General features: G+C 38.7%; 1 protein-coding gene across 3 annotated transcripts in view; it reads right to left on the bottom strand.

Annotated features, from left to right (window-relative positions):
* The window catches only part of LOC117945189 (ras GTPase-activating protein 1-like), a 36,280-nt gene that overhangs the window by 5,634 nt on the left and 11,788 nt on the right, over positions 1–18,858 (bottom strand). For all 3 annotated transcript variants that reach the window (XM_034872496.1, XM_034872497.1, XM_034872498.1), the window contains 17 exons: positions 10,963–11,115; positions 8,648–8,783; positions 7,576–7,646; positions 6,806–6,923; positions 6,511–6,542; positions 5,804–5,856; positions 5,483–5,633; positions 5,255–5,333; positions 4,029–4,152; positions 3,713–3,869; positions 3,447–3,534; positions 2,978–3,058; positions 1,269–1,426; positions 1,027–1,103; positions 723–895; positions 456–615; positions 14–156 (listed from right to left, as the gene is read on the bottom strand). In XM_034872496.1, the coding sequence (XP_034728387.1) occupies positions 14–156; positions 456–615; positions 723–895; positions 1,027–1,103; positions 1,269–1,426; positions 2,978–3,058; positions 3,447–3,534; positions 3,713–3,869; positions 4,029–4,152; positions 5,255–5,333; positions 5,483–5,633; positions 5,804–5,856; positions 6,511–6,542; positions 6,806–6,923; positions 7,576–7,646; positions 8,648–8,783; positions 10,963–11,115 (1,954 nt within the window). The remainder of the gene's footprint in view (positions 1–13; positions 157–455; positions 616–722; positions 896–1,026; positions 1,104–1,268; positions 1,427–2,977; positions 3,059–3,446; positions 3,535–3,712; positions 3,870–4,028; positions 4,153–5,254; positions 5,334–5,482; positions 5,634–5,803; positions 5,857–6,510; positions 6,543–6,805; positions 6,924–7,575; positions 7,647–8,647; positions 8,784–10,962; positions 11,116–18,858) is intronic.

The following is an 18,858-nucleotide window of genomic DNA, read 5'->3' as shown; positions in this document are numbered from 1 at the left end:
TGTAAGTCTTTACCTCACAGGACTGTTTGCTCTCCATGATCCTGAGGATGGTGTCTTTGAGAGCATGGTGGACAAATGGTGTGGCTGTGGCCTTCATGTACTGCTCCATCAGCGTGCTGGCCAGTGTGGTCGCTCTGAACAATGTTGTGGCTTCGTCTGGTTGCAGTGCACAAGCAGAGAAGGTTTAGCAAGTGTTTGCACACATGGTTGTACATGTTTCTGGCTGAAGCGTCTCAACAAACAATCAAAACATTAAAGCTGAACGCTGTACAACACTGCAGACCGATGTGTTGCTATGCAAAAGGATTGAAGGTTTAGCACCAATTTACAATACATTGTATTCAACAGTATTATACTGTGGGTTCCTTGGGTAAAATGTATGCAGATCCATTATTTCAGCAATGCTTGTTTTTACATCACTTCACATGTCTTGTTATTACTGCTTGCTTTCTCACCCTCCATGTTAATCTCTCTGTCATTGAGTGTCCTGAGTAGAGGAGCTTCAGCCTTCTCGTGCCTGAAGATGCGCAGGAGGAGGCTTGCCAATAAGGTGCGGTCCTGACCACACACATGGGCCAGACCGTAGATGACGTGGAACTCTTTCTGCAAGATCATCTGCAGAGGACACACGACAATGATATCATTGTCATTTTAAGTGAATAAAAGAGCAGCAGACATTTAATGGACATTGCAATCAAAAAACCCTTTTCGGCAGATCAGACCTCTTTGAACTCGTTGTACTCCTCTTCAGGCATGATCTTCTCCATGGAGTATCGGGCACGTACACGTAAAGAGCCCGGCTCGATGCCCTTCAGAGGCACGTGGGAGCTGAGAGGGAACCACTCATCAATCATCTGGCCCTTCTGCAGACGATTCAGCTGGCAACGCATGAACACTGAGAGGGAGAGAGATTGAGGCACGAAAAGGTGGGAGAGATGTCAGTTGTGAAATGAAACAAAAGAAGATTAGGTGAGTGCAGAGACCTACAGAGATTACATTTGTTTTAAAATGTGCAAATATACTTACAGATGTCACTTTCTTTGCTCTTTTTTGTTTTGTTGCTCAGGCTGATTTCAAATCTGTTGATTTCACTCGACAAGTCACTGAAACAACAGATAAATATATTCTAGAATTCTGTAAACCATAAGCGAAGAATGTTAGCAATTCAAAGCAAAATGGGTTGCTGGAAATGTGAGTTGGATAACATATAGAGGGAGAAAGAGCAGTGGAAGAATCCAAGGTCACATTCAGATATGTGACAGACTCACTCAAAGATAAACTCCTCTGTGAAGACGGGGTTCTGCCCCTCCCTAGGGTGTGTTTTAGCCACCTGGACGCTGTTCAGGTAGATGTTACAGTAGGGGTTGGTGAAATACTTTACTGGCAGCTTGTGGGCCTCCTCCACATACAGCACCAGGCTGCTCACCTGAGAGAAGAAAAAGCTTAGGCATGTTAAACATATGCAGTAGATAACATACATGCATACATATGGGTGGGTTGTAATAATTGCTGAGTATATTCAATAGTATTCTCAACTAAAAATGTATATAAAAATCGAAACCATTAATGAACACAACAGTTTTGAGAATGTGAAATGTTAAGGAGGACAGCAATCTGCACTTGCTTTCTTCTACAGTGTTTCCAGCCTTTACCACCCTCTCCTGATGATCCACCCCCCCTCTACAGAGAATCTCATCTTTCCCGTTCACAATCTGTCTCGTCACACAAAGAAAAGAAAACAAGTATAGCACTTGTATGTATGGCACAGATTTTTTTCTTTGCCTAAGAATTTATAATAGTTCCTCATTTGTTAAGTAAGCCAGCTATAAACAAAAATAACTTAACATAAACCTTATTGTCTTACCCATTTTTGAAAAAAGTACTAGATTAAAAAGGCAACCGTTTAGGTTTGACAGTACCTTTATCACCAAAATTATGTCCAAATAGACATTTCTAAATATGTTCATCTATCAAAGGCCTTTGTACAATCAGCTATAGATACAGGGTAAAGAAAGAAGTAGAAAGGAGAAAACAAAGAAACAAAAACAGTGTAAATGTGTGTAGGTATGTATGTAGGCTGCTGTGTCTATGATGTGTAAATAAGTGAAGTTTCCGATTTTGTATTTACTAAAGAATACAAATAGAGAGAAGGGGTAGGACCTGATAAGTTTGTTTATGAACTTCTTCCTAAATAGAGAATCTTTGGAGGGAGCTCAAACTCTGTGTTTCCAGAAACCTGACTGATCTAGAGAAGATCTGTGTGGAGGAGTGGGCCCAAATCCCTTCTGCAGTGTGTAAAACCTGGTGAAAAACTACAGGAAACGTTTGACCTCTGGAATTGCAAACAAAGGCTACTGTACCAAATACTAACATTGATTTTCTCAGGTGTTCAAATACTTATTTGCAGCTGTATCATACAAATAAAAATCATATATTGTGATTTCTGGATATATATATATATTTGTTTTTTATGTGTTCAAAATAACTACTACTACTGCTACTGCTACTACATCTGTAACCAAATGTAAGGACAATGTCAGTTTACTATATGCATACATAAAGTATGCAAAAACTTTAATGACAACAAGAAAGAAAGTAAAACAAACATTTTAGGTATCGCTAGGCATGAAGCCTTCAAAAAATTGAGTTGAGTGAGGGAAAGGTGTAATTATGCAGTAAAAAGATTGACTTGTCTTACAATGGCAGTACAATTAACCTGCTCAGTGTGTGACAAGCCAGCCAGGATAAGCAATAGGATAATTTTAATAAATGCATTAAGCCACTTCAGACCTTTCGACCTATTTAAAGTCTTTCTAATCAAGTGGCCTCCCTATCAAAGTTATGCTCAAGTTTGATTCATTCTGAACTGCTGGTGGTCTTATGCCTGAGTGATAAAAACATGTTCACTGACTTGTTGGATATGACCCATCTACTGCTTTACTTTGTCTCCATGAACACACACTGATGGAATACGTACCTGTCTAAGTCTTTTGTTGGAGGTCGGCTGAGTGGTTTTCCTTAAATTACTGCAGAAAGTTTGAAGGCATTTCATCCAATCCTGCAAATACAGACACTGTCAAAACACCTGTAAAAGTTGTCATGGGCTCTGTCTTCTTGAGAACTCACAAAACTATAAATTGTTCACACACTTTGTACTTATTCGTTTTATCAAGAAATAAATGACTGGCTTCTTGCCACATACAAAGGTCCTGATTATCACTATAACTAACTATCCAGAAGTCATCTGTATCTGATGAGAACAAGTTTGGGCTGGAAATGTATTTGTAATGTATATATTTTTTCAAACAATGGGAGCAGTTCACAGTGTTGAGAGTCATCTTCAAGACAGAACACATCAAGCTTATTTGACATAATAGATGTGCATGTGCTTCTGCCGTTTGATGAGACAGATATCGGTGACAGGGAGGTGCTGAAGCTCTTATTACCTGGGCCTGCTCTGGAGCCTCCCCCGCAAAGTAGAATATGTACTGTTCCTCGCTAAAGTGCTGGACCACAATCTGGAAACAGTGTGGCCTGAAAAAGTAAAATAGAAAAAGAGTACAAAGTAAAAATTACTTTGTACTGTGTGATACATTATTTTAAAGAAATTGCCTTCATGTGGTGTCTGGTTGACTGATCTTTCAGAGCTGAGTGACAGTACTTCCTACCTACTTGACGGAATTAGACCAAGTGCAGTATTTTGACATCTCACCTGCCAAAAAGACTGTCATGAACACCATACACGGAACACACGCTTAGGTCAATCAGCCCTTTGGGTTTGGTGGCCCTCTTCTCGCTCTCAAAGTAGATGAGCTGGGCATCATTACCCTCCAGGATGAAGTAAAGGTTCTTCCATCGTTTGCCTTTGCCTAAAGGTTGAAAGGAACAACAGAAATGTGTATTGTAATGGTAGATCATTACTGACATGACAACAAGACAAGACAGAGATACAATAATTCATGGTATTACATGGGGGCTACTGCATGTCCCTATTAAACTGATATACAATGCAGACGTTACATATTTACCTTTGTTGAACTGGAGGTAGCCTTTCTTGACAATGTTTTTGTAGAAAGCGTCTTTTGTTTTCCGTCTGATAGTGTTATATATTTCTCTCCCATCCACTGTGTCAGTAAGAACTTGTTCCTGGTGCTGTAGGGAATATAAAAACAAAGCAATTATTGACACAACCATCAAAACAACTCCATTCAAAGGGCTAGCTTACATTAAATTATAATTTTCTCTGCAATGTATATAAGTTCTGCAATATATTCTCTTCAGAATTCAGCATTTACTCTTTGTCTAAAGTGGTATATACTGACATCCAGTTGTGAAAGACACACACACACACACACACACACACACACACACACACACACACACACACACACACACACACACACACACACACACACACACACACACACACACACACACACACACACACACACACACACACACACACACACACACACACACACACACACACACACACACACACACACACACACACACACACACACACACACACACACACACACACGAGAATGAATAATGCAATGTATATGATTTAGTATCCTGGATCTATGGAATAACTGGCATTTAAAAATAAAAATCTGCCCGCCTCTATAAGAATTTAACATTGGTGTGTGTATACTTATGCCCCCTGTATTTTAAGGAAGAACATTTATTGATTTAAAATACATTATTCATTCACAAAGAAAATTGGTGTCCTTAAAAATGTTGTATTTTCCTAATTTGTTTTTAATTAAGGCATTAAGATCAATTTCCAAAAGATGGCTTTTTATTCCTGTTTTTAAATCAACTTTTGCATGGGTGTGTAAAATTATTTAAGCCACTGATACATTTACATTTTTAACACCCTTCAATCATGTTATGAGTGTTGGCGTTGAATAGTTTTTCCACCAAAGGGCACTCTACAACGTCCCTGTTGGCAACACCAATTTAAATTTTTGTTATTATTTGTTTGTTTGTTTATTTATACACACACACACACACACAGTTTATACTGTATACACACACACACACACACACACACACAGTTTATACTGTATACACACACACACACACACACACACTATATCGGCCGGTATATCAGATTTTTAAATCACCATGACTTGTATCCATATCAGCCTTAAAAGTCCTAGCATTTAAATCCTATCCAAGCCCTTAAACTGCCCTTAAAATGCCATCCCATTAAGGTTCAACAATGCTAATATACATTTTTACGTACCTGCACTGAAACTGGCTCTTTCAGGTTGTAGCCCTCAACAATCTGCTCTTTCTTGTAATGGTCAATAATGTCATCAACACTGCCAGTGAGGGAGTGAGACCAAACAAAAGGCATCATGTTAACGGCAAGCCAAAACACACAGTACAGCCTGGCTACGACTTCAAAAAATGCTACAATTAGCATACAATTTATCTAGATATTATTCTGTATAATGACCGATGAACATACCTGTTATAGTACCTCCCACCCATCATGTACTGATTTGTGGGGGTGGGTGAGATCTTAAACCTTTGGATGTTTTCATTGGTGCGAAAAAAGAGGGAGTAGTCCCCAGGTGTGTTGTCTGATGGTCGGACTAGAAAACCGCACACCTGGCCAACTAAGAAATGAGAGGCGGAAAAACAATCAGAGCGAGGGGGAAAGAGATTTTAGTGCATGCTCAGCATTGTATTTTGATAAATGTAGTTTACAACTTATTTCTGACAAATACAATGCACAATAACGTCACAAGTGATTAATAATGTTCGCCTAGTGAAAGAGAAATGGTACCGGTCATCAGCAGGTTGTAGGCTTCTTGCTTGGTGATCTTTCCATGATACCAGCTGTTCAAGAGATCGAACAAGAGAACATGAGACACAGGCAATACAATTAGCTCAATCATCCAAATGTTCAGCAGAACCTACTGCAACCACATCTCAGTGTGACATGACAATCAACATTTGCAAAAATGTATAACTAGATTCTAAAAACATATCGCATTTGTCCTTTTATTATCTATGCATTGTCCAAAGAAACACTTAGGTGTGACCATCATGCACTCTCTCACAGGGACTTCTAGCATACTAAAGGTTGTTTTATCAAATCTTTAATCATGACTGAGTCCCTAACTCCGTCATAATTAAAGATTTGTCAAAGCTGAAGGACATTGTAGGTGAGGTGACAATAAAAACTAATAATGTGTACAAATTGCTGCCATGCTATTCATGAGGACAAAGAAAACGAGGTTGTGTGGATAGAGGTAAACAAAGAGGCAGAAATTACAAGGTAGATACTATTCTGTAATGATATTTTGTCTAAAAATATAAACAAAGCAACCGCTATTACAAAATAAAGTTGCCTAATAAGTCACTGCATCATCGAGAATCACATTTTATGGGAAACGGAAGCATGTTAACTTTTACATCCTGCTTTGGAATTTTACAAACTGATCAGATATTGGACAATAAGACAAGTGAGTTCAGCTCAACACAACTTACGCTTTTCCCTCATGTGGATCTTCCTCCCGCCCCTGAAAAATATGAGAAACAAACATCTGTTAAGAGACCAACTCTAAAGGACCAATGACTGAAGTCTTTGTGATGTCTATGGAATGCTGGGCTGTATATTCCTATTATGTCAAATCACTATCCTGGGTGCTATGTTAATGCCACTTTGGTATGATATATTCTAGTCACATCACATTGGTTGCCACTATTAATTTTGTCTTTATTGTCTTTGAAGTTTTGATACACATCTTCTAAAAACAGCCTTCACATCTTGTACTGTACTTACCACCTCCTCCACCAGATCCTCCACAATGAGGCCCTGCTCCTCTGTGCGTACATTGGTCACCCACATCCAGCCATCATCCAGTTCATTGTGAACAATAAACATGTCCCCTTTCAAGAAGCTGAAGATACAAGTTAGTCAAAAAGGGCATTAGGGAAAGCCATAACAGTGAGACATTGTAAATATTGGATGAAAAAAGTTAAAAAATAATAATAATAATAATAAGGTGTGTAAAACACACTGCAAATTGCTATGCATATGACACCATATTTCACTGTAACACTTTTGCTACGTCAAAGCACTCTCATATGGATGTTTAAAAAAATAACTGTCTATTTATTTAGTCCATTGTAATACCAGAGCATTACCAGCAGGTGTCTCCTCTGACTCATAACATTTGAGGTGAATATTCATGTCTATCTACTCCTTTAAGCCAGTGACTCCCTGGCAGACTCAGGGTTGAGGTTGACTTCAGACAGATGTTTATCTGAAATCAGGGATAGCTGGGATCATCACTAAGTTTTCCTACTGCATCTTAATGACAGGGACAAGACTGTTTTTTATTTAACAAGTGAGATGATGAGCTTTCCAGGCTGCTGTGAGGGGAAGAGCAGGCATGTGAAATCTTTTTAACCCCAGGAAAAAACATCAGGGCTTGTCTGTGTCTCAAAGATTACGGATCATATTTATGACAGTAGAAAGTGGCTGGTTGGATTAGAAAGTGTTATACCACAAGGAAAATCGTTTTTGTACAGTTACACACAGATACATACCTGATCTCATCAGTATCTGGCACTTTGGTGTATGGAAGTATGGCCCTGACTCTCCTCCTGTCTTCTACAGGCTGTGGAAACATGCACACAAAGTATAAAACTGTTATTCTTAGGCTTGACCTTCCAAAACCACATCCATGTTAATACTCCTAATTGTTGCACAAAATCAAGTAGTCTCCTACAACTCCCTTCGGGAGCTATCACAGTCGGCTACAAAAGCTAATTAGCATTAGTTTAAACTTTGCCTAAAACAGTTCTGAATACTGCTTGAAGGCAAAAACAAGAAGGGATAAGGAAGATGTAATAAAACATGCTCTTGTACATTGAACAAGTGGCTGAATAAAGGAATCAAGGTTAACTTGATAAGATAGATTTTTGCCACTCATCTTAAACCCTCAAAAATGAAATCAGGTACTTTTACTGGACATTTCAGGAGATTAGGTTTTGGTTTGCATACCTTACTGTTGATTCTCACCGTTTTTGCATGCATTTGACATGTTTAAAAAGTTCTGAATTTAGTTTTTGTTAGATCTCTGGGGAAAATTCTTTCGTTTTCTATTATTAACAGACCAAGAGACAAATCCACTAAGTATGGGTGATCCATTTCTGAAAACAAGAAGCTGCCAATTACATTTAGATTAAAATGCTACTATGTCTATTTTCGCTATATTGCAGTGTTATACCATTTGTACTGCACTTTTATACGGCCAAGATTTAAACGGCTTGTTGTTCAGAATTGTTTTTTTATTGGCAAAGATCTATAAAATGTGGAAAACAGAAAAATGTCTATTTTCAAAGATGCAAACCACAGTAATGATTCCAATAGAAAAAAAACAAGATGCCCTAACCTTACATTATTTATAGTCTTTAAAACAAAACCAAAAGAGAATTTTTAATATTGCAGAATTTCAGCTCAAATATAACACCCTTAACTTACTGGAAGTATGTCATGTCACACAAGCAATTAAATGAGTTTGGAATTGCAAAACATTGAAGGGGAGTGCTGCAAAATTTCAAAACATGCCAGAATTTAAAATCTACTTTTTACTCCCAGCCATGAAGTCAGTCTCACCTCTGGGGGTGCCACTGGCGATAGCAGTTTCTCTCCTTTTAGCAGGCAAGACACATAGCTGTAGTAACCAATCAGGTCTGATAGAGAAGAGAACCGCCGCCCACCAATGTAATAGTCCCCACACATGGCGATTATCCTGTTGAGGGAAGACACAACAACTATAAAAGACAGCACAGTTATTTTTAAATACAGTCTAACTGCTGGCCATTGAAGGAAATAGAAAACGTTCAACTTTGATTCATTTGATAATGACATGATCTATCTGGACTGCGTCAACGTTGTTTTTTATCAGTGCTTCTTCAAAGCAGATGACCCACAGCACATATAAACTAAGATATAAAATAAGACTAAGCAGTGGAACTACAATCCTTAAATGTCTGAAAATAGTAAATACATATCTAAAGAGGATTTCAGACAGTGAGAGAAAGAGATGGATAGAGGCTGTCCTGTTGAATCAAACCAACACTGAAATGCCATTTACATTTTGGGACTGAAAATCACTACAGTGAATGAATGCAATGGTATGATAAAAGTACTGTTCCAAACCATATCCCATTTCAGAGCCACTAATCCTAATTCTCTGTTCATCAGTTGAGTGGATGTCTGATGATAGTTTATAATAAATGCACTTGTGAGATTACTTATTTAATCTGTGCACAATCTAAGGACATCAACTGAATCAATTGAAGTGTAGGTGTCACACAATTAACCTTATGTTCATAATTCCCCTACAAAAGGGCTCCTTTGTTCCAGCATCAATGACATCATGGGTCCAAACCAATGTGAGTGAAGGAGATGAAGTCACTGTAACTTAATTAATGAAGTGCATTTTCTGGAGAGAACACAAATGTCCATGATTTCTCAAAGAATAAACCTTTTGGTTTTCTTTAGACTAAAATTAGGACTAAAAGGTCAAACATGAGCGGTTTACTTACAGGTTCATAAATAAACAAGCTTTAGAACATTTGAGAGAAATATGCGCTTATGCATAGAGGTGTTTTAATGACCACAATTGGTGCAATGGCCTACACACCCACATTATGTCCTCAAGTACTTACAGTTAGTATTAAATACACAAGGAATGTAGAAACCTGGGTGCCACCTGTGAATGCAAAATGTTATTCTCAGTAGCCTGCTTAATGATCAATAATAAATACTTCTACTTTATCACATCCCACCTTCAAGTGAGCCACTTTATATTAGTCAAAACAACTAAGTAGAAGATGTCACATTGTTTGCCCTTGATCACAAAGAGCATATGTTTACCAGTAATGTGTGTGCTGCATGATAAATGGGCCCTCATTCTGATGATAACATATCCATTGAAGGAGAGGACATATTGTAAGGCCTAATCTGTTTTGTTTTATTGACTATAAGGTTAGTAAATACCCCAAGGTATTGTTGCTAGACTGTTTTCTTTCTGTTTTATTTCAGGTCCACCCACACACAAAGGTTTTCTGTGTCACACAAACACACATAACACTTAGTCATTGGTTTCCCCAGACATCTAAGTGTGCAAGTTGATAGGAATAATGTCTGCATGCTGTTTGTTTGTATGATTGTTCCATAGGTTGATGTTGTCTACGAAGACATGGCATGGCACTGGAAAGCAAATGTCAAACCTAAATATTCTCCTTTCAGTATTTGCTCATCTCTGAGGTTAATCTTTCACTGCAGTGTCTGCGGCTCTCTGCCCTTTTGGGTAGCGGGTAATGAATAACTTCCTCTTTCCTTATCTGCTACTTTAGGGTGGCATGCTGCCTGCTTACTTTCAGATGTCATGTTTTGTTCTGTTTCACCTACTAAAGGGCTCTATAGAGAATAGAGGTGCAACAGTTTCTGTCGGACCAAACTATTCCAACTACTCCACCCACATTGCTCTCTCAGTTATAAAACATTAGCAATACCATGCTAGACAGGTTAGCTTTACTCTAATGTAGTTAATAATGGGTATGGTAAACACAATGACACATAGAGTTACTGTCCTATTTCATATAAATCCAAAATTGTGGAACATTTTGGCTTTAAAGCAAATTTTAGCAATGGAAAACAATAGATAAAAAATTGTTCATTGGACAAACCTTTGTGTTTGTATCAGCAAGTCAAGTCAGGTTAGTTAAGGTTACATCTCTTAAAATAGCTACTTCAAACATGCTAAATGCTTTGCAACGAGACCCCCTGAATGTGTCAATACAAAAACTTACTTACTTACTTACTTTTCCCTAAGGCATTTAAGTAGGCTCTTGTTGTAGATCAAGACTGGCCCTATCACAGAGATGACGTTATTTCTGCCTGTCGCATGTACTCTGTCTTACCTGAAATGGTTGACCACGTTGGTCACACTGAGGAAAGACAGGACAAAGGAACCGGGCCGGCGGTCACTCTCCCTGATGAGGTAGCTGCCAGGGTTCCGGGCCTGACGCAGCCGCTCCTCAGCAATGGTTCGGTCTAGCTTGCCATGGTACCACCTGAGACAGACAAAGAGTAACAATTTGATTACACATTTCTAAATACACCATAATTTCAACTGCTTGTTGGGCTGAATTTTGTGGCAGGTAGTGCTGGGCAAAATGGCTGAAAATGTTTACACAAAACATTCCATATCATGCTATAATAATGTTTATTACAATACACTAGTAGTACGCTATTTGACATTTCTGTTAAATGTTACATTTATCAAAATAAAATAAATACAATCAACAAGCTCATGATGTAAACATTATAGAGGAATAAGGCATGTTATTTATTCATTCAGAAAAATGTAGTCTAATAATACATAATAGCATCAAGAGAATGACAAAACTTTGAGGACACAGTTCTTCTCAGATCAAGACATATTTCTAATGATATAGCCTAGAACATTCTTTTGAGTTATTCACAGTCCAGTTTTATGAAATAATGATAAATAAAAAGTGGTTGCTGCAATCACAAATAATAATCTCAATCATAATAGAGATCTCAAGCACAGGTTTTCTGAGGTCATGTGTTCTACATTTCCAATTTATCCTTGAGAGCATATATAGTAATTATTTTCCTTTCAAAAAAGTTCTGTAAACTTGGTGACGGAAACACTCAAACAATCAAAAAAAATATTGATAGACTAACTGAAAATGAAATCCATATTAGATATAAAGCTATAAGGAATTGTACTAACTTATTTCAGGAGAGTACCACCCAGACAGAATCAGCAGTTCATGTATTCTTAAACAAATGGAAGTCCAAAACCTTTTTATTTTTTTGAGTTTTCAGCACACCATTAAAGGCTTGCTACTCTCTGAATTAAACAGAAGCCTCAGGAACAACACTGGTTAAAGTTTTAGCAGGTGAGGCTGAACTTTACTGGGCCTTGCCAGCCGGGGTAAAAAATTAACACGCTTTTCCAAAATTAGGCCACTGGGGCCTATCAAAGCGGAAGACAGTGACTGCAAAAAACATCCAGCTGAGAAAAGATGATTAAAGTGCTGCAGTAGTTTTTTTTTTTTTGTTTTTTTTTTTAAATAGAAGACCTACAGGGCTCCCATCCCGTTTAGGTCAGTAGAGGTCTCTACTTATACAGAAATTGCGGTGAAGTCTGCTACCATGGAGTAAGCTGGAGAAGGCTTGTAGAAGAGGGGAGAGTTAAGTGTCTGTGAGGGGGCTTTGGGTGATAAGAGAATTGAAGAGGGCGATTGAGAGCTGTTGGAGAGTAACGCCAAGCAGTCCGTAAAAGGCTTGGGAAGCTGGGGGAAATAACACTCAAGGAGAATGGAACATTGAAGAGGGAAAGGTCTGTGAGACAAAATAAGAATGGCAGAAAGTAGAGCTGGGCACACCATCCTACCCTATATAACCCTATATATATATAATGACATTAAAAGCCAAATAAAAGACATGTGACACAAACTCCTGCCACTAATCCTAAACCAGCCTAAGAAAGACCTGAGGTCTCAAAACCAAATTATCAAAACCACAACGTCTACAAAAACATTTTAATTCAACACTCAAATAGCCACAAAACAACATGAAAAACAGTGTGAGGACCACTTACTGTTTCCATTGCTTTAAGCCATTATAAACAACCAAACAGAGGGAGCAGCTAGTGTCAGGCCTGCAACTGGGAGACTGGCAAGACACAATACTGTATGGATCATGATGGACAGGAAGTCTTACCAGAACTAATTAAAGACATTTTTAGAGTGTGTGGTATATGACAGGTACACCCTCCTTAGATCCAGTCCTTACATCACCAATAAAAAAAAAAGAATTAAAAAAAAAGCAAACTCGACTGGGTTACATTTTTAGCCATGATATTAACATTTTGCAACAGAATTATGGCTGAAATAGCATTAGATTGATAGAATCATATGAACTGCTTAACCCAACATTTTTTAATCACCATTCTGCTAATTAACTGTAAAGAGAAAAAAATAAATCTGCCTCTAGCTGCAGATATGTAGTGTTGCACTGTGTCGCTCTGCCCTGTTCAGAGAACAACATTATTTTGTGGAGAGGCTAATCCTACATTTGTTGAGTCGTTGTTCTCATGAGACACTGTCATTGGCACAGACGTTTCAGAGTGATGAGAACAGCAATGTGAATGGCTAAGTATTTATTAATCACCCCAACCTCCAATCTAAATTCACCTTCAAGCTCCTTCATGATTCTGCAAATACATGAACCAAAATAGCAAGTACATGGGTATTGTGGTGCTTCCATAGGGAACTCTGAGGCCCTGTGATAGCATACACCAAAATAACTGAGCAAACAAACTTTAAAACATTTTGCTATATAAAAACAGGCACCCATCAACAACCAACAGCACCCACAAATAACAAAAAATGTAAGGGAAACACTTGGGTTTATATATATATATATATATATATATATATATATATATATATATATATATATACATATACATATACACACACACACACACACACACACACACACACACACACACAAGCAAATGTGCAAACTACAAATTCCCTGTGTTTTTGTCTCACCTCGGTTAAGGTAGACATGTTGTTATGGCTATACTTGTTGAACGTTTATAGATTGTCAAGCTTTTTTAATTCAAATTCATCCAGGTTTGCATGTCTGCATTAGGCAGTCTAATGAAACCATTAACATTAATGGGGGAACCAAGCCTAATTCCAGCCAAACTGTGGCTCAGTCTACTGTATTGACTACACTATAGGCCACTTGACAGTTCTTCAGCTTTTGTCATGCACTTCTATAGAAGGGAGCTATGCTAATACAGCAACATGTTCAAACTGATAAAACTCCCCACGGCTGTGCATTGTGCTGCCTGACAGCCTGCTGCTGCGGTTGGTTAGGCTGCAGTACGCATGTCCAAGAACTGCATCAGCTAGGCTGTTTTGGACTGTTTAAAGCTGACGATGAACACAATATATGCTTTCTATTAGTGTTGTCAGTTAAACGTGTTATTAACAGCGTTAACGCAAACCCATTTTAAGCGTGTCCATTTTTTATTGCGAGACTAACGTTCGTTTTGGCCTAACAAACTAAAGTTTTTTTCAAATGCTGTTGCAACAACTAGTATTGTAAAACTACAACACCACACCAGATCTAGCTTGACCGGAAACAAAACAACAGGCACACCACACACACTTGTTTGGGCTTGCGAGCCAGTGACGTTAAGTCGAGTGTGAGATGCCGAAATGGATGCCAATGAGATTCTGCTTGGAAAGATTACCTTTTAACAGTTGCCAAATGGTTCTATTGACAAGACCAAAGTGATCTGTGTGTTTTGTCGTTGTGAACGCAGCACGTCCAGTCTGAGGGCGTTTTAACACCGACAGCCTTTAGTTCGGTTGAATTGAACTAAAATTTGTTTGCCCGCTGGTGCAGCTTGTTTGGGCTGGTGAGAACGTGGCAATCAAACTCTGGTGGGCACCAAAAGCTGACCAAACAGGCGTACCGAGACCTGCTTGAAGAGGTGGTCCCGGTACGCTGTCAGACTCTGGAGTGGTTGTGGTGAGAACATGATCAAACCGCACCAGCTATACAACCTCCGCCAGCGTGAGCTGATGTCTCCTGTAGTCAGGTGTGTTCAGCAGTCTGTAATGCAGCAGAGCAGCAAACTGTAGCAGCTTGCAGTGTTTCTATCACACAATTGGACAGCGGTCAAGCTCGCCGTCCATCACTTGTATCTCCATAGTCAAACAAGCAGCTGTGGAAATTGCGGACAGAAGCCGGCAGAGCAGAGTAAAGTCTCGGTGACCAGAGCAGATGAAGTAACGTTTCTTGCAAAACAATGTCTGATAATTTCAATGAAATGAGCTGGTTTGACCACTAGATAAGAACACAGGCTAGATGTTTTTGCCTGATTTGTAATGATGCAATTTGGTACGCTTGGATTTGTCCAGGTGTGTAACCAAACCAAACTGACCAAAGGCAAACTGCTCCAAGTTCACTAACTCACCAACTGATTTAGATAGATAGATAGATAGATAGATATTTATTGATCCCAAAAAAATGGGAAATTACAGTGTTACAGCAGCACACAAAATATACATACATACAATATACATGAAATAATAATTATTATTATAACAAAATATAAGAATAAAATATAAGAATGTAAGAACAAATATTTAAGTATATACAAGATCGGAAAAAACTAAATGTGCAACTGTTTAAATATAAGTATGCTAAAAAAATGTAAATGGACCAAAGCAAACAAACTACAGGTGTGAAAAGGAAATACCTGAAATACCACTTGATAGCCAAGCACACAGCTAATGGGAATTGTCCACCGCCTTGTCAAAGTATTTCTTTCACCCTTTTACTGAAGAACAATGTTACATTGTGTGAGAGATTATTTGCTGCAAGTGAGAATTTTGTGCGTGTGAAATTGAACACTACAGTATGCCATATGCCAATGCTGTATTCAATAAAATCAAATAAAAACATTTGCACAAAGCAAGGTGACTTCTCCACGTTCATAAGAGCATTCAAATGAGAAAAAAATAGTGGGACAAAATTAAATCAAGGGTCGTTTCGGCGACTGTGGCTCAGTGATAGAGTGGTCGCCTGCCAATCGGAAGGTTGGGGGTTCGATCCCCGCCCCTGCAGTCATTGTCGAAGTGTCCTTGGGCAAGACACTGAACCCCGAGTTGCCCCCGGTGCTGCGCATCGGAGTGTGAATGTGTGTGAATGTTTATCTGATGAGCAGGTGGCATCTTGTACGGCAGCCCCGGCCACAGTGTGTGAATGTGTGTGAATGGTGAATGTTCCCTGTAGATGTAAAAGCGCTTTGAGCAGTTGTTAAGACTGGAAAAGCGCTATATAAATACAGCACATTTACATTTGGAATAGATAAAAATGTGTGATTAATTACAGGTAACTATGACATTAATGCAATTATATATTTCAATTGTTTGACAGCACTACTTTCTATAAAACCAAAAGAGCCGTCCACTATACAGTCCAACCGAGTCACAGAGGGGTAATATATGTGTGTTGACTTTAGTACAAGTTCAAGACTGTAGGGATCCAACACATTAGAAGGTAGAGGTGTGACATTTCCTAGACAATAGTTATTGCATCGACCTTGTCACTTTAATACTTTTAGTGCATTTCTATTTTTGGATTCTGAAAGCTGTTACTCATCTCCCCACCAACCAAACACACGTCTAAAATAGGCATGTTAACGACTGAAAACCGACAATAACAATTTTGAGACTTTTAATATATTAAAAACAATTTTGGCTAAGATATGCTCTGTGGACAGCTGCAGACTTGTGGACAGACAATGGCACGAACGCAAGCAGTTTCAGGAAAGTGGCTTCATGTCTCCACAACAATGCACAGAACACTGTGGGTGCACAACCTGTACAAGTCACCAACTGTCCACGGATGGCGGAAAGTATGCCTGAGTGTCCTGGATCGGTTAATTGGGACTTAACAAGGGTCGACAAGTTATCTAGCAAGCCTAAACCCATGGGTCACCACCAAAAGATAATTTTTTTTCAACCAAGAAGTTCTTGATTTAAACAAGAAATAATCAAACTAAGGTAAAACGTAGTGTCTGAACCTGACTGGCAATGCTACACTTAAACCACTGACTTAATGTTGAATGTTGAATTTTCCTCCAAATTGAAAATCTATCTATACATCGAGGAAAATCTGTGCGTGTTTCTACACATGCGCAGTACTGCAGAGGGGGCGGGGATTGGTTACTTCCCTACAAGGCCCGTTGATTGCAGGTCACCGGCTACTGGTGTCATGCCAAAAACTGATGCCGTCTACCCTACATGCAAATTATGAAATGGGGAACACTCTGGCTCTCTAGATGAGCAGCTGAACTGCAACTGATTAAGCCACGCTGCATTATACGATATGTTCAGGGCGTTTTAAAAAAACATTCACTACTAGGCGCTTCACCTATGCCGTATGGTAAAACTACCTGTGACTACACCGTACAGTCAAAAGAGAGGCATTATCAGCACAATGTACTTTAAGGTGGATATTTTAACTCTAATATAATACTGGATAGTTTAATGATCATATTTTGTTCATATTTTGTGAAACGTTCTGTCAGGTAAATGTAGTAGTGCAATGTTTTTACTCTGAAATACAAGTACACAGCAATTCAGTAGGCCTACAGTTGCATTGGGGTCCTTCTGTAAGTTATTTCACAGTACAGTGGTTCTGGAGAAAGCTGTAACCAGCGACACAGGAGGCCATGCAATCAACCAATTCCAGACAGGCATGTTTTGAATTGGCACTGCACCAGTACATCTAAAAAGGTGTTAATAGTATTGGTGGCCTTGCAATTGGCTCCTAAAAATGACATTGACAATGCCTTTGATGCATGATGGAGGCGTTTTTAACTGGGCACGGTTGAATGGGGACTCGCTGACCTCTGTACACAAGTCAACAATACAGGGACTACTCCAGCAGAAGACTCTCCATTTCGAATGTTTTTCGACCATAAAAATTCCAAGCCACTTATTCCAAGTGTGGATGAAAAAGGATATTTGTTTGCATTATACATTTGAGCCAGGACCCAATACAAAATGTTTTAGAGTAGGATGCAGGGGAGCTCCACTATTGGTGTTTTATGGAGCTCAGCAAGAGGTGAGTTTTCAAAATACATGATAAACGGCAGAGACAATATATTTGTTTGTCACCTACCATATGTTTTACTGTTATAGACATGTGACAATATAATCCTTAGATTAGTGAATCCTGCTTTTACTCTATGCATTAAATATAGACAGAGTGAAATACAGACCTTTTTATTTGGGTTGTTGAATCAAGCAGGCGGCACATAAACTGCATAACCCAGTCTTGTTTGTTGAGTATATTTCAATCCAGTATTGATTATCAGTATTCTGCACAAACAAACTTTTGACTGGTTTGCATTACTGTACTTTTGTTTTGACTTGCTGTAAATTGCACCAGAAAAATTTATTTATAGCTATGGTGTTCCTCTTTTACTTTACCGCTGTATTATAGGTTTTCTGCGTTGTAACACAACCATCTGGATTTGTTGTTGTACAGCATCATCTGCATTTTTTAAGCAGCCTGGTTGATTAATTTACTATACACACACACACACACACACACACACACACCTTTGTCTGCATCTATTGGTATTTTACATTTTGTGAAACTTTGTACTATAAAAACACTTATTTACAGATTTGGAAACAGAAATTTATCAACTGTTACAGCAGTTTCACATATATGAGCATTAATACTAAATTCTTTAATTGCACTGTCCATGTTGACATGTGATGTCAGTGAGAATAAAAGGCAGAAAGGGTGTTATGATAAACAGGATCTGAGCATAAGCCATGACAGCGGTGATTGGATACAGAACTACTATCAGCTTGAGGAATGTCCTGTCATGTCAGTACATGAACAGTGAATAGTACATGGACGTCCTGGTTCTCTCTTCTATGTATTCTTTCCAGTTCGGGAGGGTTTGCATGGGGGAAGGTTCTGAATCTAAGAAGGTTGCAATATGTGTTAAAGGTCCCATGACATTGTGCTTTTTGGATGCTTTTATATATGTCTTAGTGGTCCCCTAATACTGTATCTGAAGTCTCTTTCCCAAAATTCAGCCTTGGTGCAGAATTACAGCTACTAGAGCCAGTCCCACAATGAGCTTTCCTTAGGACGTACCATGTCTGTGTCTGTAGTATGAGGAGGAGGGAGGAAGGGGAGGTGGAGGCTGGGGGTGTGTCCTTGACCAA

The sequence above is a fragment of the Etheostoma cragini genome, chromosome 5 (assembly GCF_013103735.1).
Source record: "Etheostoma cragini isolate CJK2018 chromosome 5, CSU_Ecrag_1.0, whole genome shotgun sequence".
NCBI classification, from domain to species: domain Eukaryota; kingdom Metazoa; phylum Chordata; class Actinopteri; order Perciformes; family Percidae; genus Etheostoma; species Etheostoma cragini.
The sequence above is the reverse complement of the archived record's forward strand: the minus strand, read 5'-3'. Positions and strand labels throughout refer to the sequence as shown.